Source organism: Sus scrofa, chromosome 14 (genome assembly GCF_054392235.1).
Source record: "Sus scrofa isolate SSC_HxYL_T2T_F1_AM1 chromosome 14, Sscrofa_HxYL_maternal_Yorkshire_Landrace_v2.0, whole genome shotgun sequence".
In the NCBI taxonomy this organism is placed as follows: domain Eukaryota; kingdom Metazoa; phylum Chordata; class Mammalia; order Artiodactyla; family Suidae; genus Sus; species Sus scrofa.
The window spans coordinates 137,066,610-137,094,344 of NC_139396.1; the positions used below are offsets into that span (position 1 = coordinate 137,066,610).

General features: G+C 51.1%; 2 protein-coding genes across 3 annotated transcripts; both read right to left on the minus strand.

The window, feature by feature from the left end:
* Positions 1-138: 138 nt before the first annotated feature.
* Positions 139-14,089, minus strand: CALHM1 (calcium homeostasis modulator 1). Of its 2 annotated transcripts, XM_084992946.1 has the most exons (3): positions 14,040-14,089; positions 5,708-8,793; positions 1,056-2,553 (listed from the first exon to the last, which is right to left on the minus strand). In XM_084992946.1, exons 2-3 carry the CDS (start codon positions 6,257-6,259, stop codon positions 2,071-2,073), a joined length of 1,035 nt encoding a protein of 344 aa, XP_084849072.1. In that variant the 5' UTR covers positions 6,260-8,793; positions 14,040-14,089; the 3' UTR covers positions 1,056-2,070.
* Positions 14,090-20,706: 6,617 nt separating this feature from the next.
* CALHM3 (calcium homeostasis modulator 3) lies at positions 20,707-27,371 on the minus strand. Its single transcript, XM_021073163.2, has 3 exons — positions 27,085-27,371; positions 24,683-24,938; positions 20,707-21,282 (listed from the first exon to the last, which is right to left on the minus strand). Exons 1-3 carry the CDS (start codon positions 27,369-27,371, stop codon positions 20,791-20,793), a joined length of 1,035 nt encoding a protein of 344 aa, XP_020928822.1. The 3' UTR covers positions 20,707-20,790.
* Between the last annotated feature and the right edge of the window lie 364 nt (positions 27,372-27,735).

Genomic DNA, 27,735 nt, shown 5'->3' on the forward strand with positions numbered 1-27,735 from the left:
GGGGAGATCTGGCCTGAGCCTGCCCTCCAGGCCGGTTTCGCGAGTGCCCCCTGCTTGACTCCCCACCCGATAGAAGCTGCCAGACGGAGCCCCCAGCAGGGTTAGGAGAAAGGCGCCATCAGAAAGATGCTGACTCCTAGCGGAGGCAGCAAAGCCAGAAGCCCCCCTCCCCACTCTGCCCCTCCTCCCTCAGAGTCGTCCTCCCCCTGCCAGTTCTTCTGTCCACACTTCAGCTAACTCCCCAGGTGCTGCTTCAAATCTCTGGGGCGCTGGTGAGTAAATTCTGAACTCTAGGGATTTTCTGAGGCCCTCTGGGCAGATCTCTGACTGGTGGGCAGAAATTACAAGGAGACAGGTTTCTAAAGGAAGCCCTTTGCAACAACCGGAACTGCCCAGCCTGTCCCAGAAAGTGGTCATGAGCTCCCCGTCTGTGGGAGTGTGCAAGCTGAGGCTAAGTCATGGGTCAAGAGCACTAAAAGGGAGAGGCCTGTCCAGGGACAGTCTAGGTGACCTCTAGGATCAAGGGAGAGCCCCCCAGACCCCTGAATGTATTCTTGGGTGAGTGGGACTTATGGCTCAAGGCTGGCTTACATCTTCTTGGCCCTCAGCTTCCTCCTTGACAAAGCTGCTCCAGTTCCTCACGTCCCCCCCTCCCCCCACCTTATGTCCACTGGGAGGTGGAGGATAAAGCCTCAGGTTTGGAAATCAACACACATGTTATCTGCCAGAGACCAGGAGCCTACCATGTGCTCTGTGCTTTACACGCCTCACCTGTTTAATGCTCACATAACCTCGGGAGGCAGGAGCCTCAGCCGCCTTGTACAGATGGGGAAACTGAGGCACAGAAAATGAAGCAACTGGCCCAAGGGACACAGTGTGTAAGTGGTAGAGTCAGCATTTGCCCCGGTTCTGTCTCACTGAGTCTGAGCCATTCTCCCCGCTCCCATGGCTCTTCCTTCAATCCCACCCCAGGGCAGATCCTCTCAGCACTTTAGAGTTCCCCATCCCCTGGGGTCTTTGGGAAAAATGGGAAGACATCAGTTTCTTTTTCTAAATGGACGGTCTTGAGTCCCCCTGAGACCTGGATGTGAGGGAGGTATCAGGACGGTCCCCTCAGTGGGATGTGCTGTGGTCTGAATGTGTCCCCAAATTCATATGTCAAATCTTAACCCCCAAAGGCGATGGTATTAGGGAGTGGGGCCTTTGGGAGTTGTTTAGGCGTGGGGTCCTTGCCTTAGCAAAGAGGCTCCTGAGAGCTCCCTAGCCCCTTTTGCCATGTGTAGACATAGCGAGAAGGCGCCAGCTACAAACCAGGAAGAGGGCCAACCAGGTGGGACCATGGTTTTGGAATTCCAATCTCCAGAATTGTGAGAGAGGTCTCTGTTGTTTAAAACCACCCAGTCTGCAGTATTTGTTATAGCCATTCCAATGGACTAAGACAGAGGTCTTTTGTGCCCAGTGCTCAATGGGCAGATCACCTTGGTAATGTGGAGTGACCTCTGTGGTGAACACACATCCTGGCTTCTGAGCGGGTCCAGCTTCTGGCATCTTGTCTAATCACTGTGACCACAGGTGTGTCCTGCCAGGTGAGACCCATGTCCTTATGGCCCACCTTGGCCTGCTCAGCCTCAAGAGATTGGCCCAAATCAGAAGATTCCTGCCTCATTAGCTGGCCGGACACCCTCCTATTACCTGAGCTTTGAGCATAAGGGAACAGAGATCCTGAAACATCAGAGATAAGTGGATGCTGAGGCAAGGCTGCTGGTAGGACCTAAGAGGAGATGGTGAACCAGGGGTGAAGTGGCCTGGGAGGGGCTGGGCAGGTGGGAGCTTGTCCCCCTAAGCTAGTTCTGAATCTTTCTGACTAATACTGCTCATGGCCTCAGGACCCTCCAAGATTGGGCCACAGCTAGAGGACCGAGGTCCCCTCCAGCTCCAAATTGCCTGCCTCAGGTGGGCAGGTGAGTACCTGGGCACGTGGGCTTGCTCAGGGACCTACTGCCATCTGGTCTGGGGGTCCAAGGGGCTGTGGGCTCAGATGCCCATTCTGGCTCTTCCCCTAGCTGTGGCTCACACTTTGCTGAAGTAGGTGGCCACTTCCTTGCGTGAAGGCCGGGGCCCGACCCCAGCCCAGCCATTGCCCACCAGAGGCTCCTTCTGGCCCAGCCGCAAGGGCGGCTTGCACTTGTGCCAGCTGGTGAGCAGCCTGTTCATGGTGCCTTGATCAGTGATGCCACGTAGTTTCTCCCTCTCCTCCTCGGCCCTGTCCGTGGCAGGGGCCGCAGGCGAGCCAGCGGGGGCTGCAGCCAGCACCCCGTGGCCGTGACCCAGCTCCAGGTCATGGTTCATGGCCTCAAAGAACTGTTGGATACAGACCTTGGCGAAGGCCTTGGCGTGCTCCGTGCAGGTCTCATCGAAGAGTTTGCGTTCGATGTCGATGTAGTGGGACCAGTACTTGCTTTTGAGGAAGGCGGCCTGTGTGAAGCAGGGCCGCACAGAACGCACGACGAATGCCAGCAGTGTGGTCAGCAGCACGAAGGACCAGCCCAGTGCCTGCAGGGGAGAGAAGAGAGAGTCAGGTGGGCACTGCCCTCTGACCTCGGGAGGCTGTTCAACCCCCAAAGCATGGTCTATGTCAGGGCCCTTAAGGAAAAGAACACTGACTCCAAAGGCAAATGACTGCACCTCTTGGCCTCCACTTCCTCTTCTGTAAAATGGGCATACATATACCCATCTCACGGAAATGAGGTCACATGAGTAAAACACCCTGTGTATAGGCCTGGTACTCCATGCACAGGAATTAGCTGGGCAGATCTTGTAATTAGGCTGCCTGGGTTTGCTTGTCTCCACTACAGGCATACTTGGAGCTACTGCAGACCGTCACAATAAAGCAAATATCTCAATAAAGTGAGTCACATTGTTGCCCAATGCATATAAAAGTTATGTTTATGCTACACTGTGGTCTATTAAGTGTGTAATAGCGTTATATAAAAAATGTACACACTTTAATTTAAAAATGCTTTATTGCTACAACATGCTAGCCATCATTTGAGCCTTCAGTGAGCTGTAGTAGTGACGTCAAAGATCACTGGTCATAGATCGCTGTAGCAAATATAATAATGAAATGTTTGAAATTCTGTGATAATGACCAAAATGTGACACAGAGACATGATGTGAGCAAAAATTGTTGGAAAAATGGTGCCAATAGTCTTGATGCAAGGTTGCCAAATACCTTGAGTTTGTTAAAAAAAAAAAAAAAAAGGCAATATCTGCTAAGCCTAATAAAGCGAACACAATAAAACTAGGTAAGTCTTTCCTTGGAAGGCAGCTACGCTCCCCACTATACCCCCAAGGCTGCACAAAATGAGGTATGTCTCTCCTTAATGGTTGAGTAGGAGAAAAGTATCTGCCTTCTCTGTGCCTCAGTTTCCCCACCTACAAAGTGGGGCTGTTGATAGTTACCTGTCCCACAGGGCTGTTATGAGGACTAAATGTGATAATCATCTTAGTCCAGTGCCTGGTACCTAGTCAGTGCTCAGTACTCAGTAGCCACTATTCCTAGGCCGTCTGGCCCTTGCTTCTTCCTACAGGAAGCCTTCCTTGGCTCCCAGGGCCATAGTGAAGTTTCCTCCTCTGAGTTCTGTACCTCTCCTTTGGCTCATGATATTGTCTGCCTTTCAGTTGGAGGCACTCGGTGCATCCTCTGCATGGGCTCTAAGCTTGGCCCTCAGGGGTCACAGAGACCAGTGGACTGTTGCTCAGACTCTGCGCTGAAGAGCTCTGGATGCTTGGGTACTCTGTTCTGCCAATGACTCCCTGTGGGGCAGGGGGCTCCCACAACCTGCACTTGGCTGGCTCAGGATGGGGGAGGCAGGGCAAGCCCACGTGTTTTAGTGGGGCTCAGTGGTTTATAGCAGAGCAGACCTCAGGGTGGGGATCTGCAGAGCATGTGCTTGATAAAGAAATGTGATGTGGTATATATACACAATGGAATACTACTCAGCCATAAAAAAGAATGACATAATGCCATTTGCAGCAACATGGATGGAGCTAGAGAATCTCATACTGAGTGAAATGAGCCAGAAAGATAAAGACAAATACCATATGGTATTTGTCTAATATCCAGCACAAATGACCATCTCCTTAAAAAAGAAAATCATGGACTTGGAGAAGAGACTTGTGGCTGCCTGATGGGAGGGGGAGGGAGTGGGAGGGATCGGGAGCTTGGGCTTATCAGACACAACTTAGAATAGATTTACAAGGAGATCCTGCTGAATAGCATTGAGAACTTTGTCTAGATAATCATGTTGCAACAGAAGAAAGGCTGGGGGAAAAATGTAATTGTAATGTATACATGTAAGGATAACCTGACCCCCTTGCTGTACAGTGGGAAAAAAAAAAAAAAAAAAAAAAGAAATGTGGAGCCTGTGGGGCTGGATCTCCTGATGGAAAATCTGGACTCTGTTTTTTTTTTGTTTTTTTTTTATGGCCACACCCGCAGCATATGGAGGTCCCAGGCTAGGAGTCGAACTGGAGCTACAGATGCCGGCCTACACCACAGCCACAGCAGCACAGGATCCAAGCTGTATCTTCCACCTACACCACAGCTCATGGCAATGCCAGATCCTTAATCCACTGAGCAAGGACAGGGATCGAACCCGCATTCTCATGGTTCCTAGTTGGGTTTGTTAACCACTGAGCTGTGAAGGGAACTCCACATCTGATTTTTATGTGAAAACTCCTAGTTTTTAAGATGATGCCAGCTAATTCTCAATTCGAGTTTCAAAGTCAGCCCCTGAAGGCCAAGTGAAACGTGTCTGTAGACTAGGTAGCCAGGGGCCCTTTTATTTTATGAGGTGATGGTTTAAAGGTCAGGTGGAGGGACAGCTGCCCGGGCCCTGTGGCTGGGTACAGAGGACAAGTGCCCATGGGAGAGGAGGTGCAGCTTGGGAGGGAAGTAGTGTTCAGATTGTACTCTCAGAACATGAGATTCACATGCTGCAAGCCCCACACGGGAGAGGTCGGGCTGGAAGGGGAGCCGGGTGTCAGCCGCCATCTCCCCCCCACCCCCGACAGCCTGGGTCCCTCTCATGCAGGAGGAGGAGGAGGCCTGAGGGGTTCAGAAGGGTGAGGGTCCATCGAGGCAGAGGATGTGGGGGTGGGAGGGTCCCGAGCTCTGAATTTCCAACCCTGCCTTTGGGGTGCCCCTCTCTCCCCCAAGCCTCCCTTCCAGGGGCACGGGACCCTCAGCTCCCACTCCCTGAACAGGGAGGTGCCAGCTGGGGGCATTTACCAGGGAAATGTACCCAAATGGCTCTGCCACTCACCAGCCTCACCACTGCCCGGGCCTGGAAGAGGAAAAGGATGCAAATTCCCTCAGGCTTCCAAGCTGGAGCTCAGGATGGAGGATGTGGGGCTGGCTGAGAGGTTGGGTCCACTCTGGGGCCCTCAGGACAGGGCCTCTCTCCCCAGGTGGCACCGGCCTGAGGGAAGACACATATCTCTGGCTCCAGTTAGGAGAATATGCCCCTACCTCTCAGAGCTCTGTCTGCGTGGGGACACCCAGCCTTGGCTGAGGGGCCTCATCTTCTGTGGAGCGTGACTGTGCCCAGAGGAAGCCTTATTTCAAGAGATAAGGAGGTGGGCCCTTTTCCGAGGGGCCCGGTCCATGAGAGGAGACTCAGCCTAGGGCCACTTGGCCCCTCACCTGCGAGATGCAGCGCAGGTAGCGCACGGCCACCTCGCGGGCCAGCAGCCAGTCGCCGTCATAGATCTCAGGGCAGGGCACCCGGGCCAGCAGGCGGGAGAGCTCGGGCGGGGACAGGCCAGGCACCAGGCTGCCATTGCCCAGCACGGTCACGGGCACAGCAGTGCAGAAGGCACAGAGGAAGCACTTGCCATCGAGTAGCGTGACGGCCACCCAGACGACAGGAGCGATGAGGGCGCGCTGGGCCATGGAGCAGAACATGTAGCGCAGCACGGCAGGGTCCTTGGCCCGGCGGCCTGGTGGTCGCTTCCACTCTTCGGCCAGCATGGACACGTTGTTGTTCATGACCAGGCCCAACAGAAAGAGCACCAGGGGTGGCGCCAGCAGAATGCCAGCACTGTAGGCCGCGTTGTAGCCCGGCAGGCAGGGACAGTTGAAGTCGAAGGCCGAGTACATCTGGGCGCTGGCTAAGGCCATGATGCCACAGATGCCATTCATGAAGGACTCCTGGTTGGACTGCAGGAACTGGAAGATCATCCGGAACTTGTCCATCGTACTCCCCCACGGGGCCTGCTGGCCTCCTTCCACCTCACCGCTGCCTCACCGATGCTGCTGAAGCCCGTTCTGCCCACCTGGTGCCCACCTCATGGCTGAGACGGGCAGAGCTCAGGGCAGAGGCAGAGACACTGTCTCTTCGAGGAAGCTTCTAGCCAGGTGCTGGCGGAGAGGGCGCAGGCTGGCCAATCCCGTGGGTGCAGCCAGAGAGTCCTGCCCCTCCCCGTCCCACCCCTGCTGGGCTTCTCTCTGTCCACAGAGAAACCACGAGGGCCACCCTTGATGGGGACCAGTTCTCTGCAGGTGCGGGAAGAGGGCGGGGAAGACCTTCTCCAGCAAGGTTGACGTTGGAGAGAATCCAGGACCACTGCGGAGGGCTGAGCTTCCCAGACCTCAGCCCCCGGGCTCCTAAGAAGCATGTCACCCTCCTTCTGCCCTTTCCATTGGGTTTTCCCAATGTATCAGGGTCCAGGAGGGCTCCCCATCAGTTCAGACAATGCTGGTATGATGATGTAGTGATGGCAGTGCTGGGGGAGCTGTAATAGTGGTGATAATGGTGGTGGCGGGGGTGGTGCTGCTGTTGGTGGTGGTGGTGGTTGTGGTGATGGTGGTGAGGGCAGTTACGATGGTGATAATGGTGATGGCAATGCTATTGTCACTGGTGGTGGTGGTGGTAGCGGTAATAATAGTTGGGGGTGGTGACGGTGGTCCCTGTGGGGATGGCAGTAGCGGTGGCTTAGAGAGTGCTCAATGCATAAAGCAAAAAGCCTTGAATTTGAAGTCAGAGGATTTGGATCTGAGAGGTGGCTGGGTCCCCTCCCTGCCAGGCAGGGAGCTGTGCCCTGTAAATACAGTGCAGGTGCTTTTATGTCCTATCTACTTGAGTCTCTGTGGGTGTGTCTGTGTGTTTGTAGATTACGGATGAAAAACCCTTTCCTAGGTCCACCTCCTACCCCTACTCAGCCAGACCAAAAAATGATGGGGTGGGTGATGGGATTTCATGCCTCGGCTGCCTTTGGTGCCAGCAGCTCTCCTAGAAGAGTGGATCAGATCCAGCTCTAACCAGATGGCTCCTATCTGGGGTGAGAGGGTGGGGCTGGGGTTAAAGGGCCCGGACAGGGCAGCCCCCTGGCGCCCTCAGATCTGTGTCTCCCTGTGTATGTCTGTGAGTGAACTTGCTGTGGCTTTGGGCCTCCCTGTCTGTGGAGCTGAGTGTGTGTGTAACTGTAACCAAGCAGCACCCTATAGGGCTTCCTGGGACAGACCCACCCCCTCCACCTGGTCCTCCACCTGCCTCTGGTTTGTAGAAAAGCTTTGATCTTCCAGCCTCCCCAGAGTCTCAAAAGGCTGGATCAAGAGTTAATTGTTCAAAATTGTGACAATGTCGAAACAAGGAATAGCTCGTGGGCAGAGAAACTGGTAACAATTTAGATGACAGGCCAGCCACAGAGCAGAGTCACTGAACAACCAGTTCCCTTTCTGAAAAGATATAAAGGTTGGACATACATTCCTAAATTCTTTTTACAGCAAGCACACCCCCATCAGATGACAACTGCTGACCACAAGCAGAGAGACCCCAGACCAGCTGAAACCAGAAGATAGGTGATGCTCGAAACATCACCTTTTTAAAAAAATTGTTGCGATTGATTGACAATGTTATGTTAATTCCTGGTATACAGCCAAGTGGTTCAGTTAAAGGATATCAAATATAATTCGCTGTGCTATACAGGGGGACCTTGTTGTTTATTTTATATGCAGGCTTTTGTATCTGCTAATCCTAAACTCCTAAATCCCCCCCCACTGCTTCCCCCTTTTGTGACTGTAATTTTTTTTTTTTGGTCTTTTTTAGGGGCTCACTCACAGCATATGGAAGTTCCCAGGCTACGGGTTGAATTGGAGCTGCAGCTGCTGGCCTACACCACAGCCACAGCAGTGCAGGATCCGAGCCCTGTCTTTGACCTACACCACAGCTCATGGCAATGTTCCGACATTGCCCACTGAGCAAAGCCAGGGGTCGAACCCTTGTCCTCACGGGTACTAGTCAGGTTCTTTACCACTGAGCCACGATAGGAACGCCCTAGGACTGTAAATTTATCTTCTGTGTCTGTGAGCCTGTTTCTCTTTTGTAAATAAGTTCATTTGTATTGTATTTTAGGTCCCATAAATAAGTGATATCATGTGGTATTTGTCTTTCTCTTCCTGATTTACTTAGTATGATAATCCGTGTTGCTACAAGTGGCAGTATTTCATTCTTTTTTTATGGCTGAATAGTATTCTACTTATATATATACACACACACACCACATCGTCTTTATCCACTCCTCTGATGATGGACATTTAGGTTGCTTCCATGTCTTGGTTGTTGTACATAGTGCTGCAGTGAACATTGAACATCTTTTTCACTTAGAGTTTTGTCTGGATAGATGCTCAGGATGGGATTGCTAGATCATATGGCAACTCTGCTTTTAGTTTTTTAAGGAACCTCCATACCGTTTCCCATAGTGGTTTCACCAATCAAAACTTCACCTTCCCTAAAAAAAAAAAAAAAAAAAAAAATGCGAAGAAAGGAGTTCTCTTCATGGAGCAGCAGATGCACATCTGACTAGGAACCATGAGGTTTTGGGTTCAACCCCTGGCCTCACTCAGTGGGTTAAGGATCCGGCATTGCCGAGAGCTGTAGTGTAAGTCGCAGACGTGGCTCGGATCCTGTGTTGCTGTAGGCTGGCAGCTGCAGCTCCAATTCAGCCCCTAGCCTGGAACCTCCATAGCCATGGTTGCAGCCCTAAATAAATAAATAAATAAATACTAAAAAAAAGAAACTTCGCCTTTATGTCAACCAATCTGAGAATTGTGCACGAGCTGACCCCACACCTTCCAGTCTCCCCACACCACACGCTGCCTTTAAAACCTTGGCCCTCTGACTGGCAACTAATGTCCACCATCCTCCCAGGTTGCTGGCCTCTTGGATAAAGACTTTTGCTTTTCCAAATGCACGTCTCTCGCGTATTGGCCTTTCGAGCGGTGAGCAGCCAAACTTGGGTTTGGTGCCAGCCTCATCCTGTTACATAACCACGTGGGTGGTCTTTGTGTCTGTGTGTCTCTGTGTGATGGACAAGAACTGGCACTATCTGGGGCTTCTCTGGGTCAGACCCTATGCTAACACTCCACATGCATCACTTCATGTGACCCTCAAACAGCACCATGGGAAAAGGTCCTACTGTCTCCATATCACAGAGGTCAGGACTGAGGATCAGAGAAGTTAAGTGTGGGCATCAGGAGTTCCCATTGTGGCTCAGCAGTTAATGAACCTGACTAGCATCCATGAAGATGCGGGTTTGATCCCTGGCCTTGCTCAGTGGGTTAAGGATCTGGCATCATCATGAGCTGTGGTGGAGGTCACAGATGTGGCTTGAATTTGGCATTGCTGTGGCTCTGGCATAGGCTGGTGGCTACACCTCTGATTAGACTGCTATCCTGGGAACCTCCATATGCCGTGGGTGTGGCGCTAAGAGACAAAAACAAAACAAAACAAAACAACAAGTGTGGGGTTCAGAACAGGCCTCTCCAAGGTGTGCTGCTTTGGCATGTGGGTTATTTTGAGCTAAAGGCAGTGGCGACCCTATGGGTTTGAGAGAGACTACTGGTCCTTCCCTAGCCACAAGAATTTAAATTGGCAGAGGAGTTCCTGTCATGGCTCAGGGGATAATGAACCCGACTAGCATCCACGAGGACTCAGGTTCGATCCCTGTCCTTGCTTAGTGGGTTAAGGATTCGAGAGTTGTCATGGCAGTTGTCACTGCAGTTGGTCTGGTCAATGCTGTGGCAGGGGTTCTATCCCTGACCCAGGAACTTCCACATGCCATGGTCACAGCCAAAAAATAAATAAATAAATAAATAAATTGGGGATTTTTCCCAGAGAAAGAGTTATTACCAGAGATAAATTTTATCAAGAGGCCCCATCTACATGGCAGGGCACATATCTAATTACCAAACATTTGCTCTTCTTATAAAACCATACTCCAGAAAATTAACAGAAGCTGATGACTAACAGGAATTTTTTTTTTTTTTCAGGGCTGCATCTGCGGCATATGGGAAGTTCCCAGGCTAGGAGTTGAATCAGAGCTGCAGCTGCCAGCCTACACCACAGCCACAGCAATGCAGAACCCATGTCGTGCCTGCGACCTACACCACAGTTCATGGCAACACCGGATACTTAACCTACTGAGCAAGGCAGCAGAATGCCAATTATGTCACATTTTCCCCTGCTTCTAATCACCCTTCCCCATGCCAAGACTACCTGCTTATTCTATAAATATCCCAACCCCCTTGTCTTCAGGGGGAGCAGATCTGAGGTTTGTTCTCTCATGTTTTCAATTGGCTTTCTTGAGAACAAACTCTTTTTGCTTTGGTTTGCTATGTGTTGGGCCTCCTGTCTTTGGAAGTTCCAGGCCCCTACCCCATTCCTTAGCTCAGGGTGGCATAAATACCTCACTTTGACTTTTTTTTTTTTTTTTTTTTGTCTTTTTGCCTTTTCTAGGGCTACTCCCGCAGCATATGGAGGTTCCCAGGCTAGGGGTCAAATTGGAGCTGTAGCCACTGGCCTACACCAGAGCCGCAGCAAAGTGGGATCCGAGCCACGTCTGGGACCTACACCACAGCTCACAGCAACGCCGGATCCTTAACCCACTGAGTAAGGCCAGGGATTGAACCCGCAACCTCATGGTTCCTAGTCGGATTCGTTAACCACTGAGCCACAACAGGAACTCCCACTTTGACTTTCTGTCTCTGACCCTGTCATGTATGTGCGGGTCCCTGACCCTCTCGTGTATGTGAGATTCCCACATGTGCGAAATTTAACTGGATTTCCTCCTATTAATGTCTTGTGTCAGTTTAGTTCTTAGACCAGCCAGAAGAACCTAGAAGAGTAGAGAAAGGCTTCTTCCTTCCCAACACCAGCGAAAGGTTCTACCGCTTGTAGGTAGTGCGTGGGATTTCAACCCAGGCCAGGTGGGGGCGGAGGGGTAGAGGCGAGGCAGGGAAGTGTTTTGTGGCCTTTCTCCTTTAGCTGAATGAGGTTCTCCTGTTGTGCTAGGCTGGGTGGAATGCTAGCGAGACAAAGTAGGATACAGGTGGGGAAGGGTAGTGCTCCCCTCTGCCCTCAAGCTGGGTCTTGGGCAACTGGAGCGTCTTGGCTGATGGCTCCTGGAGAACGCTGCTGGGGGGCTCCTGAGCGCCACAGCCACAGGTGGAGAGCAGGACTGGGGAGACCCAGCGAAGGAGGTATCCACCCCTGGACATCTACTGCATCGATGTGGATGGGGGACAGAGGGTCTGAGCTGCAGACAGAACCTGGCACGGAGCCCCAGGTATGGAATGATGGCCCAGGGTGGCCCAGGAGGAGTGTGGCTCCAAGAGACTGTCTCTGTCTCTCCTGTCTTGAGTGGACATGGCTCCCTGTTTGTAGCTGATATGCTGTTTTCATGGTGCTCAGTTTGGCTTCAGGTGCCTGCTCTAACCACATTATACGCTGCAAATTCTAACATCAGTGTTATTTTAAAATACTTGGAATAAAACCGTTTGATTGAATTCTAAACCCATTATTCTCATTATCATAAGAATTGTGGTTACCGTTATTGGATGTAAATAAGTGTTAGAGTCTTTACATACTATTCAAACGACTCTAAATTTTTGAATGGCTATAAAAATTAGTTTTAAACTTATCACCTTCTTAGGTCAAGATTTTTGTGGGTGGGTGGTGTTTATCAAACATTTGAAGAGATCATTGCTAAAGAGCCTTGAAGGGTAGGGGGTGGGTGAAATGGATAAAGAGAGTCAAAAGGTACAGACTTGCAGTCATAAAGTCAATGAGCCCTGCCGAGGTAATGTACAGCCTGGTAACTATAGTTAATAATACTGTATATTTGAAAGTTACTGAGAGTAGATCTTAAAAGTTCACATTACAAGAAAAAAATTCTAACTATGCATGGTGATGGATGTTACCTAGACTTGCTGTGGGGATAATTTAGCTATATACACAGCCAATCATTGCGTTGTGCACCTGAAGCTAATATAGAGTTGTATATGTCAATTAAAATAAAAAGATCCTTCAATGTGAATTACCTGTGGTCATTTCATGCAGAAAAACCTCCTGATGGTGGAGTTCCCGTTGTGGATGCAGCAGAAATGAATCCGACTAGGAACCAGGAGGTTGTGGGTTCGATCCCTGGCCTCGCTCAGTGGGTTAAGGATCTGGCGTTGCCATGAGCTGTGGTGTAGATCACAGATGTGGCTCGGATCCCGTGTTGTGGCTGTGGCTTAGGCCAGCAGCTGTAGCTCCGATTTGACCCTTAGCCTGGGAATCTCCATATGCTGTGCGTGTGGCCCTAAAAAGTAACCCCCCCCCCAAAAAATCTCAATCTCATAATTATAGAAGATCAAGAAGATGTAATTGTTTTTTTTCCAACAGACCCTCTCTAGGTGTCTCCAAATCCCCTTGGTTTGCCCTGGTGACATGTAGCGATGTTACCTGTGTCACGATGCACCAGGATGAGAAGCTTAGGAAATTCCCATCTGGCTAATACAGGACAGTCTCCTCATCTCAAGATGTGTAATGGAATCATATCTACAAAGTCCTTTTGCAGGTAGCACATTCACATGTTCAGGAGATTGGGGGCCCTTGGAGGACCTGGAGGGCCCACTGCTCTGCTTACTACTGTGGGCATACTTGGTAGCATGCTCTGCAGTGCCCTGTGTCTTTTCCACTCTCCCCTGTAACTCCTAGAGCATGACTGGGTGTCAGTGGGAAGCAAGACATCACAGCCCTCCTCAAACTTTTCCATGGGTTGGTGGCAAACTCGGCCAGAACACACCACCATGGGGTATGCACCAACCCCTTCACCTCCTGCTCTCAGGAACGTGGTCCGGGTGCCCACCCCAGGGCTGGTGAGTCCCTTCTGCCTTGGAGGAGTTAAGTGTCATGAAAAGCAGCATGCAAAGGGGGCCTCTGGAGAGCGGATGCCATGCCTTTAGGAAAATGCCTTATTTGTGTAGGACGGCGCGAGCGCATGGCGCTCAAATGGAAACCATCCTTAAGCAGCAACTGTGGGAGCAGCCAGGGAACAGGTGCAGGAGGCAGAGCCATCAGCCAGATGGGGCTGCCGGAGCAGCTCAAGTACTGTCAGACTTTGTCATCAGAGGTATGAAGTCTTTAACTAAGAAGAACACAGTGCTATTCTCTTCGGCATTGGCTAAATTGTATTGGTGGTTGACTGTTGTGGTAAAAAAACAGCAGTGCTCACCAAATACTGCATGTGCTTCTTAGGATTCTCAGCCCCTGTTCCATGTAGGTTACCATTGTCTTTCTCATCCTTGTCTCTCGAACCCTGGACACCAGGGTAACAGGTGCCTCTGTGCCCCACCCATCCTTTGTTTGTTTTTGAAGCATAATTGACCTACAACACTATATGAGTTCCTGGTGCACAACATAGTGATTCAATATTTCTATACATTTCAAAACAATCACTATGATGTTACCATCGGCCACTATCCAAAGACATTACACAATCATTGACTATATTCGCCACATTGTACATGTCTTAACTGTGACTCATTTATTTTGTAATTGAAAGTTTATACCTCTTAATCTCCCTCATCTATTTCTCTCCTCCCCCAAAGCCCCCTCACCTCTGGCACCCACCTGCCGCGTCCAGCGCTGCAAGGCCACGGGAGATCCTGAAAGAGGGATGGCATGGTATAACAAAACACACAAGACTCTTACCTTTAGAAAGTGGAGGGACAGGGAGACACTCGGTTCCACAGAACAAAGGCGCCTAGGCTTTAGCCCACATGCCTTTTGTTAAGGAAGGAGATGTATGTAGGTTAGTGAGCAAAATCAGGCACAGGAAATGACAAATCTCCCTCTTAGTGAATAACAAAGGAAACTATTAGCACTGGTGCATCCCTCTAGGGCATAGTGTAGCTGCTTATAGAATAGCATGGTTTATGCATAACTCCCTTATCTCGTCTTTGAAGGAGACCCTGTGCTTTAGAACTCTGCATCAGCAGATGTTTGCCTTCTGCAGAGTTCAGCAGTTCAGTGGTCTCCAACACCCACCTATTTGTTTTAGGTATGTATCATTGACTCTTTCTGCTTTGTTATTTTTGTTCATTTGTTTTTAGTTGCACATATAAGTGAAATCGTACTGTATTTGTCTTTCTCTGACTTATTTCACTTAGCATAATACCCTCTAGGTCCATCCATACTGCTGCAAATTGCAAGATTTCATTCCTTTTTAATGGCTGAGTAACATTCCATATATATCCATAATGGCATATATACACACACACACACACCACATCCTCTTTATCCATTCGTCTATTAATGGGCATTTAGTTTGCTTCCATATTTTGGCTATTGCAAATGATGCTTCAGTGAACGTAGGGGTGCACATATCTTTTCAAATCAGTGTTTTTTTCAGATAAATATCCAAGAGTGGAATTGCTGGATCATATAGTATTTCTATTTTTTAAATTTTTTGAGAGATTTCCATATTGTCTTCCACGGCTGCACCAATTTACATTCCCACCAACAGTGCATGAGAGTTCCCTTTTTCCCTCACCAACACTTGTTATTTGTTGTCTTTTTGAGGACAGCCATTCTGCCAAGCGTGAGGTGATACCTCATGGTGTGTATGCCTTGCATTTCCCTGACGATTATCGACCTTGAGCATCTTTTCATGGGACTGTTGGCCATCTGTATGTCTTTGGAACAATGTCTATATCGGGTCCTCCGCTTTTTTTTTTTTGGATTTTTGCCATTTCTTGGGCCCCTCCCGTGGCATATGGAGGTTCCCAGGCTAGGGGTTGGATCGGAGATGCACCTACTGGCCTACACCAGAGCCACAGAAACGCAGGATCCGAGCCGTGTCTGCGACCACAGCTCACGGCAACGCCAGATCCTTAACCCACTGAGTGAGGCCAGGAATCAAACCCGCAACCTCATGGTTCCTAGTTGGATTCACTAACCACTGAGCCACGATGGGAACTCCCCTCTGCCCATTTTTTAACCAGTTTTTTTTTTTTTATATTGTGTTGGATAAATTTTTTGTATAGTTTGGATATTAACCCTCATCGGATATATCATCTGCAAACATCTTCTCTTCAGTAGGTTGCCTTTTAGTTTTGCTGATTTTCTGCGCAAAAGCTTTTTTGTTTGATGTAATCTCTTTGTTTATTTGTGCCCAACCTATTCTACTTTTGAAGGCTGCTCACAACACACTTGAGACACTTGGCCCCAGGCAAGGTAGAGGTGCCCCCAACAGTGACAATAATCCCTCCCTCTCAGCCGGGATGACTCTGGGGCATGGGCTCTTAGAGTTGCCCACCGTGGTGACTGACCAGCTCTGCAGCTGTCACTGGCTTTCTTCCCTTTCCTGTATCACTTCCTCTGTCCCTTCCTGGTGTTTCTTGGCAGCAACTTGTGCACAAACAGCTCCTACTCACTTCTTTGTCTCGGGATCTGGGGTATACGCAGCGTTCCACCTCCGTCAGCTGGGTCCCCCAGTGAGCAGGGGAGACTCCCTTCTCCCTAACTGCCTCCCTTGTTTATCTGCTTCAGACTTTGCGTAAGTGAGAAATCTCTCTATGTTGTGCAGGGCACTGATATTTTGGTTTTGACTGCTTTTTTGGGGGGGAGAGGGCTGCACCTGTGAAGCAGAGTATTAACTCAGGTAATCGGTGTAGGAGCATGGGCTTCGATGCATTCTTTGATATGGCCATTGATGAACATTTGTGGCTTAAGGGCTCCAGGGAGTAACATCCCCACAGGCCTTGTTTACTATAGGGAGTGTACCTACACCCAGATGGACATCAATCCCTAATCCCCCGTGCCTCAGTTTACAGGAAGGAAAGGGCAAAGAAACTATGAGACTTACGGGACATTTCCACCCCAAGACCCTGTTGGACAAGAACTGATATGGGTAATTGAACAAGGCCAATGGGAGAAAACCACATCTTTCTGGACCCCATGTTGGTACCCTCCCCCAACTTTAAGGAATAAAAACCCCTATGGGACAATAGAGAAAGGGGGCTCTTCTTTCCCCCCCCCCCCACCCAGAAACCCTGGGAGCGATCTGCTTTCCTTGAATAAAAACTTTGCTGGAGTTCCCGTCGTGGCTTAGTGGTTAGCAAATCCAACTCGGAACCATGAGGTTGCGGGTTCGACCCCTGGCTTTGCTCAGTGGGTTAGGGATCCGGCATTGCTGTGAGCTGTGGTGTAGGTTGTAGATGCGGCTCTGATCACTGCGTTGCTGTGGCTGTGGTGTAGGCTGGTGGCTACAGCTCCAATTTGACCCCTAGCCTGGGAACCTCCATATGCTGCGGGAGTGGCCCAAGAAATGGCAAAAAAAGACAAACAAACAAAAAACAAAAAAACTTTGCTTGCTTGCTGCCTGTGTGTTTGTGGAGTTCATTTCTTCAACTGCCATGAACAAGAACCGGATTCCAATATCATCTTTCTGGTATCACCTGCAGTATATGGAAGTTCCTGGGCTAGGGGTCCAATTAGAGCTACAGCTGCCAGCCTATGCCACAGCCACAGCAATGCCAGATCCAAGCTGCATCTGCAAAATACGCCACAGCTCGCGGCAATGCGCAATCCTTTAACCCACTGAGCAAGACCAGGAATCGAACCCTCAACCTTTATGGATAATAGTCAGATTCCTTTTTTTTTTTGGCTTTTTACGGCCACACTTGCGGCATATGGAAGTTCCCAGACTAGGGGTCTAATTGGGGCTGTAGCCACTGGCCTGTGCCACAGCCACATCAACCTGGGATCCAAGCCTCATCTGCGACCTACGCCACAGCTCACTGCAATGCTGGATCCTTAATCCACTGAGCAAGGCCAGGTATTGAACCCGCTTCCTCATGGATACTAGGTGGGTTTGTTGCTGCTGAGTCACAATGGGAACTCCCTTTTTTTTTTTTTTTTTTTTTTTTTTTTTAAACTGGATACTAATCGAATTTTTAACCTGCTGAGCCACAGCAGGAACTCTTTACTGTGTTTTATTTTTACATCCTGGTCTAACCCGACTACTCCAGGCTGGTCTGCTCTCTGCATTTATTTTAAGCAGGACATAGACAAACAAGAGCACCCGGAGTCCATCCCACCTCCCCAATGCTGCTAACCTGCTCCTTCTCTCCATCTCCACCTGGACCCAGGCTTCATCAGCTCTTCCTGCCTTCTACGGTCCACACCGGGCTCCTATCAGGCTGCTCCCAGGCTGCGGGCAGTGAGAGAGTTTAACACATCTGATTAAATTAGCACATACTTAATTCCCTTTAATGGCTGAAGTCCAAACTCCTTTACAGGGCCTATGTGGCCGTGTGAGAGCTGGCCCCGGGGCCACTCTCCTCCCCAAGTCTACCGGCCAGCTCGCATGGCTGCTTTCAGTTCCTCAAACAGGAGCAACCTCTTCCCATCTCGGGACCTTTGCACATGTTTGCACATTCCTAGAATGGTTCTCCCTCTACTCTTCATCTGAGAAATTCCTCTAAATCTTGATGTAATGGCTCTTCTTCAGAGAAGTTCCTAAACCTGCAGCTTAGATGAGTCCTGCTGATCCAGGTTTTCATGGCCCTCCCCCGACCCCATTGGCCTCTTCACAGCATGGATTTCAGTTCGTTCCTTGTTTAGGAGGGTGTGTTTATTTCATGTGGGGCTTCTATTAGCCCATAAAGCCTGAAGGTCCACATCTGTTTTGTGTTACTGCTAGGACACCAGGGCTCTGCACAGTGTGGCTGGTTTAGGAGATGCTCAGTTAATAAGTGCTGCATGAACAAATATTGCGTAGGAAGGTGAATCAAGGAGAGCAGTGAGCCTTGGACCAAGATAATCTTGCGAGGAGGCAGCAAGACAGCCCTCCCCACTCTGGGTCTGGACTTGCCTCCTGTGTCGGCTCCTCCTGAGTGGGGATGCGGGGAGAAGAGCAGATCCTCCATATCATTTGGAGACTGAAGAGGGTAGGGATGCATTTGAGGCCGAAGGCTCAGGACCCAAGAATATGTCACTGGATGTAGGGCTCAGGGAGTGTCTTTTGCTGGGACTCACTTGGAGTTGACTGCTCTGCTCTCTGGTCAAGGTCCTTCCCTTTGGCCAGGCTGGACTGTACATTCTGCATTTGCTTGTTTGTTCACCAGCTCATGTCTTAATCTCCCCTCCAGACTGGATGGGGAATCTCCACTAAGACAGGACCACGTCTGTCTGTCCCGCTCTCTGGTATTCTAGGAATTCCGTCAATGTTTGTTGAATGAATAAATGAAAAAAAGCTGCCCCTTTCTCTATGCCTTTGCTCTTCTGTTTCCTCCGTGCAGGTACTCTGTTCTTCCACCCCATCTCTCTCCCCATCCTTCAAGACCCATCCCGATGAAGCCTTCCCTGATCGCCCACCTGAAGCATTAGTCTCCATGCCCAATCTCTGCAGCACGTGGCTTAACTCTATCATATCACTTACACCTTCTGCTTCAGATTATAGTGATTTCTGTACCCATCTCTGTCCCTCTAGTAGATGGCAAGCTTTTTGAGGGGGGGGGGCATATCATCTGTGTATCCTCTCTTTCCCACTCCTGGCACAGTGCTTTCTAGGCAGTAAGCACTCTATAAATGCTCAGCATAAGAAGGCAAACGTATTGCTTGCAGTTGGTGGCTTTTTACTGGTCCAGATACTGCTTCCTTGCAGTGCAAGTTAGGGTCCCTGAGACTCCTTTTCCTGGGCTGGGAGCTCACCCTTGCTGACCGGGCTCCCTCCTCCCTACCCCACCAATCCGGGCTAACACTTTGCCTAAATCTTGCCCTGCCCTGCCCCAGTACCATTTCAGACATTTGCATGGCCTGACCACAGCAGGATAGGAGGGGGGAGGCTGAGCTGCAGAGATTTTCCTGTCCTACAATGTTGCTTGGCAAACACCTAGGAGAGTAGAGATCACCTGATATGGAGGGGCTGGGCTCCAGGGGGCATCCAGGGACCCCTGTACTGCCCCCACACCCTGAGGCCAGAAGATCATGGGGTGAAACCAAGCCTTTGCACATCCGTGGCCACCATCAGAGCAGGATGTGGTGTGTGTGTGGTTGAGTCATCGTGGAGGGGCAGAGACCCAGAGGAGCTCACAGGCTAGATCTTCCCCAGCCCTTCCTGTTTGGGCTGCCAGAGGTTGAGTGGCTATTCTTCCAGCAAGATTTAACCCTGGTGTTTCAAGGGTCTTCATCCCTTTGTCAGACCACACACCCATACTTGGCCCAGAAGTTTTTAAACAATGGGGTTTGCAGAATCACCTGGGGTGCTTGTTCAGTGTGGAGATGTTTGTGGCTGAGTAGACACCTGGTTTGTACCCTGATTTGTCGATCTGGTTTATATACTGTGTACCCCGGGGAAATCCTTACCAGGGTGCCAGCTTCTTGCTGAGGGCAGCGGGTAGATACCCCTGGGGAAGGAGGCAGCCTTAGAAGGAGACACTGAGCTCAGGGGTCAGGCGGCAGGTGGTGGGGAGGCTGGAGAGTGGAGAGGCGAGGGAGGAAGCACCTGCTAACTGGAGGTGAGTAGAAGACTGGGCTGACAGAGGAGCTGCATCTTGAAGGGCTGCTCAGCCGTGGTGGGTTAGGAAGAGAATTGGTGGAACTGGGATAGATGGGAGCTGGAAAGGTTGGCCCCCTTGACATTCAAAAACAGAAAAATCCTCTTGCCAGGATGATATAAAACTATTCATCTGCAATAGTCAGCAAGTGGCACTGATTAGGACTTGTAAGAGGACCTGAGCAAACAGAGCGTGCTGGAGCTCGCCAAGAGAACCTCGGTGGAGGAGCTGCAGGGAGCCCAGCCAGAGCCCTGAAACACACACACCAGCTAGGCCCTAGACCTTGGGATCGAATTCCAGCTCTTACATGGATGACCTCAGGCACTTTAACCTTTTATGCCTCAGTTTTCTCCTTTAAAAAATGGGGCTACTAACCATCCTATGTCACTAGGTTATCATGAGGATGAAATGAGTTATATTTGGAAAGAAGTTAGCACATAGCACCATACACATGTGGGCTGTTGTCACTGTTATTATTTTAAATTTAAAATTAAATTTAGAAATAAATTCTATATTAAGTAATTTATAATCTGGACACCTAGGACCCAGAAACCATGGCAGATCTATTTAGATTCTTGCTACTCAGTTTGGTCCACTGATTGGAAACATCAGTATCACCTGGGAGCTTGTTAGAACTGCAGTTTCAGACCCAGTCCTGGATGCCCTGAATCCAAATCTGCCTTTAACCAGAGCTCATGTGAATGGTGAGCACACTTGCATCTGTGAAGCAGAGCTTTAGAGCACACAGGAGGCCATGCCCAGAAAGGTGAGATTGGGCTCTTTGGGGGAAGGAGGCCAACAAGGGCTAGGGTGCCCTGCTTTGCCTTGTGGCGCTCACCGCCTGCAAAGCCCTCAGACCCTTGTCAACAAGGGTGTCTCAAGTGGGGACACGGCCAGCGTCCTTACACATCGGTGTGCTGGGACAGCCTGGTGCCTGGGGCCACAGTGGGGGTGCGGTGGCTCAGGCCACCCCCCCAGAGCCCAGGGGATGCCAGGAGGTCAAGTGGTGGTTTGCGGGAGTACCAGGTGCTCAGGAGGTGGTTCACCTGCTCCCTACTGGAGACTGCCCGCAGGTGGGCCTTCCTGCTTCCGCCGTCCAGGCCCTCGGGGGGCTCAGGCATCTCCAGGGGCTCTGGGTCTTGGCTGGCTGAGTCCCGGCGCAGCCCGCGGGCCCGCATCTCACTCTGCATGCTGGCGAAGAAGTGCAGCACGCAGCGGTGAGCAAAGTCCCGCGCATGCTCACAGCACGTCTCATCGAAGAGCTTCTGCTCCAGGTCCACATAGTTGCTCCAGTATCTGCGCTGCAGGAAGACTGTCTGGTCGAAGCAGGGCCTCAAGCAGCGGGCCAGGAAAGCCACGACGATCAGCAGCAGGGTGATGCTCCAGCCGATGGCCTGGAGTCGGGGTGGGGGAAGACGAGGATGAGTGTGGCGGGATACAGGAATCATACAGTGTGGCAAGAGGGTTCCAAAGTCTCTCCTTTTCCTTATCCCTCCCATCCTTCCTCAAATCTATCCATCTTCCCATTTAGTAATTCATCCTACCAACCACCTTGATCCCCCCTCCCCCCTCCAGTTCATTCTTTCATCCTTGCATCCATTTCCTTTTTCTTTCTTCTTTTTTTCCCTTTATTTTTAGGTGAGCATCCTTCTGAATCCTTCTTTTTAGGGCCACACCCTAAGGGTCCAATCGGAGCTGTAGCCACCCGCCTATGCCGCAGCCACAGCAATGCCGGATCTGAGCCATGTCTGTGACCTACACCACAGCTCACGGCAATGCCGGATCCATAACCCACTGAGGGAGGCCAGAGATCAAACCCGCATCCTCACAGATGCTAGTTGGGTTCGTTAACCACTGAGCCATGACGGGAACTCCCGTTTTCTATTCAACTATTTCTCCACCTATCCAGTCATCCATCCTCAAAATCTAACTATATATAAAATCTTCCTATCCAGCCATCTTCTCCACCATCCTTCCTTTTGTTCATCATCCATCCTCCTTTCCAGCCACCTATCCTCCCATCCATTTGTGTTCCCATAGTCTCATCCTACCTTCCACTTATCTATGCAACCATTCATCCACCTGCCGTTCATCCCCCTAGCTTTCCTCCTGAAGGGAACCAGATTATGTGACATATGGCTCAAATATCCCTCTTTGACTAAAAATTATTTTGAGCTGAAGACCTTTAAGCAGCAGCACCCATAGGAACAGCTCTCCCCACCCTCCCCTTTTCTACCTAAAGACAGGATACAAATCCCACTTTTACAGAAGACAGACTCTTATGAGCCCAGAGACGTCACCAGGAAAATCTATAAACAAAGCTTCCTTCCCTAGCTTCCTCCCATGGATTTATTCACCTTCCCACAGTTTCCACCCTTGGAAGCATAAAACTGCTGTCTTTTGTCCCGTCCTTTCTCTACAAAGGAATTGCTCTTGGTTGAGGGTGAGAGGCCACTGCCATAAGTTACTCTTTCTTTCAGCTTTCTCCTGCATGATGAGCTCTACACATGTGACTAAACTGTTTGCTTTCCTCCTGTTAATATTGCTTTTTGTTAGTGTTTTAGCTGAAAATCTAAGATGGGTGGAGGTACAGTTTTGCCTCCTTTGCACTGCCATCCATCCATCCATCCATCGTCTTTTCATCTTTATATGCGGTTCTTCATCTGTGCTTACATATGTTTATCCATCCTGTCTGTGCATCCATTCATCCTATATTTTACAGGAGACACTGGGGACTCCAGCTTTGCTCTCATAGAGCTCACACTTTAGTGGAAGAAACAAAGAAATTGGGGATGACTGGCTAAGTTCCATATCGAGGGATGAGTATGTAGGGAAGGAACAGCCAACCTGAACCTGAGTGCTCAGAGAACAGTGAGGTTGAGGCTGAGGCCTGGAAGATGAGTAGCAGTTTACAGGATAGGAACAGGGAGCAGTGTTCCAGACCAAGAGTGAGGAAAAGCCTGAAGCAGTTCTCTGAGGCTGGAGCCCCTCACCTGGCCAACTCCTCCCCGCTTGGCCCATCCAAAGGTATCCTCTCTTCAAGGTCTCGCTTGAGACCAACTGTGTAGGAGTTCCCATCGTGGCTCAGATGGTTAAGAACCCAGCTGGTATCCATGAGGCTGCAGGTTTGATTCCTGGCCTCACTCAGTGGGTTAAGGATCCAGCGTTGCTGTGAGCAATGGCTTGGACCTGGCATTGCTGTGGCTATGGCATAGGCTGGCAGCTGCAGTTTTGATTTGACCCCTAGCCTGGGAACATCCATGTGCCACAGGTGTGGCCCTAAAAAGAAAAAAAAAAAAAGACCAACTGTGTGGCCCTGGAGCAGAAGAATCACTCCTCCAAACCACAAAGACAGGGAGTTCCCAACGTGGTGCAGCGGAAACGAATCGGATTAGTATCCATGAGGATGTGGGCTCAATCCCGGGCCTCACTCGTTGGGCCAGTGATCTGGCGTTGCTGTAAGCTGTGATGTAGGTCAAAGATTCAGCTCGGATCCATGGTGTAGGCTGGCAGCTGTAGCTCTGATTTGACCCTTAGCCTGGGAACTTCCATATATATATGCCTAGGGTGCAGCTCTAAAAATACCAACAACAAAAAACAAAAAAAAAAAACCCAAACCCACAAAGACAGATTGGAATCCTTCTCATTTGTAGATGTGATTGACAGAGTTCTCTCATTCGGCCTCTTACAGGGTCCCCCTCCCCCCACCAATTAAAAATACTGTGTGTTTTCCTCAGGAGCATTTAATGTGACTGATCATTTGCAGCTGAGTCAGGATGCAAACCCTGGTCTGACTGAGAATTCTACGTTCTTTCCAGTGAACCAGTGAAAACCTACATTGTCATGTCCACAGGGACCATCTGGGTAAGGAGACCAAACCTTCCTTTATTTTGCAAGAGAAACTGAGGCCCAGAGGGGATGGGATGTGGCCAAGGTCACAGTCTGAAGCAGAATCAAGTGTGTCCTGAGCGCTGGTCCTCTTTCCACCACTCCACAGGCCTGCATTTGCCACCAGCCTGTCCCACCTCCCTAGCAAGCCGGGCTGTAGCTCCCATGATGCTCTGCATGCTGTTGATTCATCTAAACGCTTTCTGGAGACGTGGCCCAGGCCGGGCTCTGGGAGTGGGCAGGGTAGAATCTGGGGTCTGGGCTCGGGGTGGGCCTGGGGTTTGCCACAGAATACTGGGTTCTGTGCCCTGTGGGGCTCTGAGCATCTGGGGAGGACCTGCATTGGAAGGAGGTGAACAAGAGGGTTTGGGGGAATGGCATCTCAGATCCCTGCCCAGCCTCTTACAAACTGTGTGACTTGGGCCTTGTAAACGCAACTCTCAGAGCCTCAGTTTCCTCACCTGCAAAATGGGATGAATGTGACTGCATCCCCAACTAGGGCTATTTTGAGAATTAGAGGCAGTGATACATGTGGAATGGTTAAGACAGTGCCTGACACATGCGTGCCCAGTGAATGTAATTGGTATCAGTTCTGAGTGGCAGAAGAATATGTGTATGGATTGGGGGCAGGGCAGAGCAGTATGCCTCCAGCATTTTCCTGCCATCCAGCCTGGGGGCGGGTCCGCCCTGGGGTGAGTCAGCGTTGTGGGCAAAGTGCCCACTTCTAAGGCCTGATGCTGTCCTGTGTGTGGCTCATGCTCCGGATCCCCTGGGGGACCCCTTGCTCTGAGGCTGTGTCTGCAGCATTGAGAGGGGCCACAGGAAACCATCTGTACCTCCGCAACCCTGTCCCTCAGAACCTAGGCAGGATGTTTTCCAGGGCTGGGAGAGGACCTTCTGGATTACCTGTGACAGGCACCGCAGGTAGCGAGATACTGCCTTCCGAGCGGGGCTGTTCCTGACCAGCTCATCCTCCTTGCAGGGCACCTTGGCCAGAAAGAGCTGCACCTGGCTGGGAGTCATGTTGGCAAAGTCTAGAAACTTCTCGGGGTCCACAGAGCTGCTGAAGGCACACACGAAGCACTTTCCATCTAGGAGGGCCAGGAGGATCCAGACTAGGGGGGCGGCCAGCGCTCTCTGCAGCACAGAGGAGCACATATACCTGGGAGCAGAAGAAGGGAGGGGTCACAAAGGGCAGCCTGGATTCAGCTGCAGCAGGAAGGCCACAGGTGAGATGCAAGGACGGACTTCCCAGGAGGGCTGGGAAATACCAGGCATGGTTACATCAAAGGAAGGGCTGCAGCTCCCACCGCAGAGGTCCCAGCAGCAGAGCGCAGGGAAGACACAGGGCTGGGCGTCTCAGGAGTCCCAGGAGTCCCAGGACCAGAACACCAGGGAGCTGATGTTCTTCCTGCTCTAGGCTTTGTAGTGACTCTGTTGCTGCTTTGTTCGGGTCAGAAGCATCTAGAGCTTTGACGGTCAGCTCCTATTCATGTGGAGGGCCTGCGTGGCTCTGCCTGGGGCCCTGGGAGGGTCCCTGCTCCCAGAGTGGGAGGCTGGAAGTGCTGGAGGGTTCACAACCCCCACATCCACCTTCAGCCCAAGAGGGCGGGGCCTGGGGAATAAATGCCCCAGCTTCAGGGACCCCCAGTGGGGTAATTCTAAGGGGTATTCTACTCGCTCTCAGATGGTGGTTCCCAGAAGGACTGAGCCCCAGTTGCCTACTTAGTGTCACATTCCTCCAGAGCCTGCGTTCAGGGGGAGCTTACACTAAGCAAAATAGAGGCAGCATCTCAAACACCTCCCCATGGCAGCCAGGGAGCCCACCCTCTGACTGTCCCCAGGTGCCTCTCTTGACCTTCTCTGCCCACCTAGTGACCTAGGTGGGGGTGGGTCACAGGACTGGAGCCCAGTGGAGCTGTACCCACTAGACCCCAGAGGAAAAGATAAAGGGCACACTTAGTGCGTGTGACCTTCCCTGCATGGCTGAATCCCCAGAGGAAGCATGGAGTCCCCAGAGGCTGCTTGTAGCAGAATGAAGATGTTTTCAACTTGGATTGTATACCATCCGTAAGATGATGCGTGCTGGCTGTGTGTGTGTGTGTGTGTGTGTGTGTGCGCGCGCGCACACACATGGCCTGCCCAGTGGTGAATTATAAAGACGTTGTAGGCAGGGGCAGCTCCAGCATTTTCTCTGTGGGCAATGTGGTTAGAAGGTGGGAATGAGGACTTGTGATGAGGTTACATTACATGCCCTTGAGAACAGCTGGATTGTCTATGTCAAAGACTAGGGGACAGGAAAAGATTGTGAAACCTGCAAAGCCCATCCTGCCACTGCCCACAGATCTAGAGCACTTAGAGATTTTGTCCAAAACACTAAGGGCAGTGATTCTGGCTTAGGCTGTGTTTGAATCAGAGCCTCTTCCTAGCTGTGGGAGCTCAGAGAAGTGACTTAACCTCTCTGTGCCTCAGGTCCCTTATCCTTGAAAGTAGGTCCAGTCCAGGAGCAGACCCAGGGCCAAGGTGAGAGTTCAGAGGCTGTGCACACATAAGCACTTGGCACAGAGCTTGGCTAACAGCTGGCCAGGGAGTATTACGAATTGCTCAGCTCCGTCAACTGACCTTGATAGAGGGCGCCAAGGCTCTGAGGATGCAATGATACAGCAGATGAAGTTCTGGCCCTTGGGGAGTTTGCAGGGGAGGGGATACAGCCTTCAAGCCATCATGCCTCTTGTACATGCAATTCAGCTACACACATCGTAGGATGATCCTTCTTGCATGTGGGGAGTTATAAACCTCGGCCAGCACAACAGATGTGACCTGGATAATTCCCGGGAATCCTGTATCATGCATGCGTCGCCAGCACTGGCCACAGAAAGGTAACAGATGACAGGAACAGAAATATCTGTTTCCAGGAGTTCCTGCTGTGGCGCAATGGGATCAGGGGTGTCTTGGGAGCACTGGGACGAAGGTTTGATACCCAGCCCGGCACAGTGGGTTAGGGATCCAGCATTGCTGCAGGTGCAGCTTAGGTTGCAACTATGGCTCAGATCTGATCCCTGGCCCCGGGGAACTCCATATGCTGTGGGGTGGCCAAAACAGAAAAAAAAAAAAAAAATCTGTTTCCAGAGTGGAAACTGGCAAATGGGTCTCTGTGAACGGATGATACCTTGGTGTCATTTCCTAGGGGAAGGTAGGGGGCATCCCTTTTAGAGATTTTGGGGTGGGTGGGTGGGAGAGCCCTAACAACACCCATGGGGACCCTTGGGGGACAATACCCACGGGTAGCTGGTGAGGTGGGGCCGCACCTGATGATGCCTGGGTCCTTCCTCCGGTGCCCCGTGGGCCGGCGCCACTCCTCAACCATCACCACGGACTGCCGGTTGGCCAGGAGGCCACAGAGGAAGAGGGCGAGCGGGGGAGTGAGCAGCAGGCCCAGGCCATAGAGGGCATTGTAGCGCGCCAGGCAGGGGCAGTTGAAGTCGAAGGAGGAGTACAGCTTGACCGTGACCGCGGCCAGCAGCAGGCAGATGCCGTTCATCACTGACTCGGAGCTGGACTGGAAGTGCTGGAAGAGCATGCGGAATTTATCCATAGCTGCGGCCGGGGTTGGGGCAGCAAGGCCTCAGCCACTTTCCTGGTCAATGCCAGGCCACAACTGGGGGCGAGCCTGGAGCTGTGGGAGGTCCTTTCTTCTCTTCCAAGGGCCTGAGGGGACAAGGAGGTGGCGGGGTCCAGGCCCCCACCCAGCCAAGGATGTAAGGTAGAGGGAGGTTCTCTCCACCAAGGCTTCCTTCCCAGCTAGAGGTCCCCCCGTGCCGCTCCCCTCCTCTCTGAGGGAACCAGTCACTGCTCTGTGACAAGCCAGCCTAGGCAAATGGGCCCCACCCTGTCCCTCTGGCCCTCCCCAGCCCATTCCCTCCTCCCTTCAGGGTTTGGATACTGGGGCCTGACAGCTG

Bases quoted from the DNA above. Each gene is read 5' to 3' on its own strand.
- CALHM1 (XM_084992946.1), bottom strand. From the start codon at position 6,259: ATGGACAAGTTCCGGATGATCTTCCAGTTCCTGCAGTCCAACCAGGAG. The intron at 2,554-5,707 runs GTGAGGGGCCAA...TCTCCCCTGCAG, and splicing joins ACCTGCGCTGCATCTCGCAG to GCACTGGGCTGGTCCTTCGT.
- CALHM3 (XM_021073163.2), bottom strand. From the start codon at position 27,371: ATGGATAAATTCCGCATGCTCTTCCAGCACTTCCAGTCCAGCTCCGAG. The intron at 24,939-27,084 runs GTGCGGCCCCAC...TTCTGCTCCCAG, and splicing joins AAGGACCCAGGCATCATCAG to GTATATGTGCTCCTCTGTGC. The intron at 21,283-24,682 runs GTAATCCAGAAG...CCCCGACTCCAG, and splicing joins ACCTGCGGTGCCTGTCACAG to GCCATCGGCTGGAGCATCAC.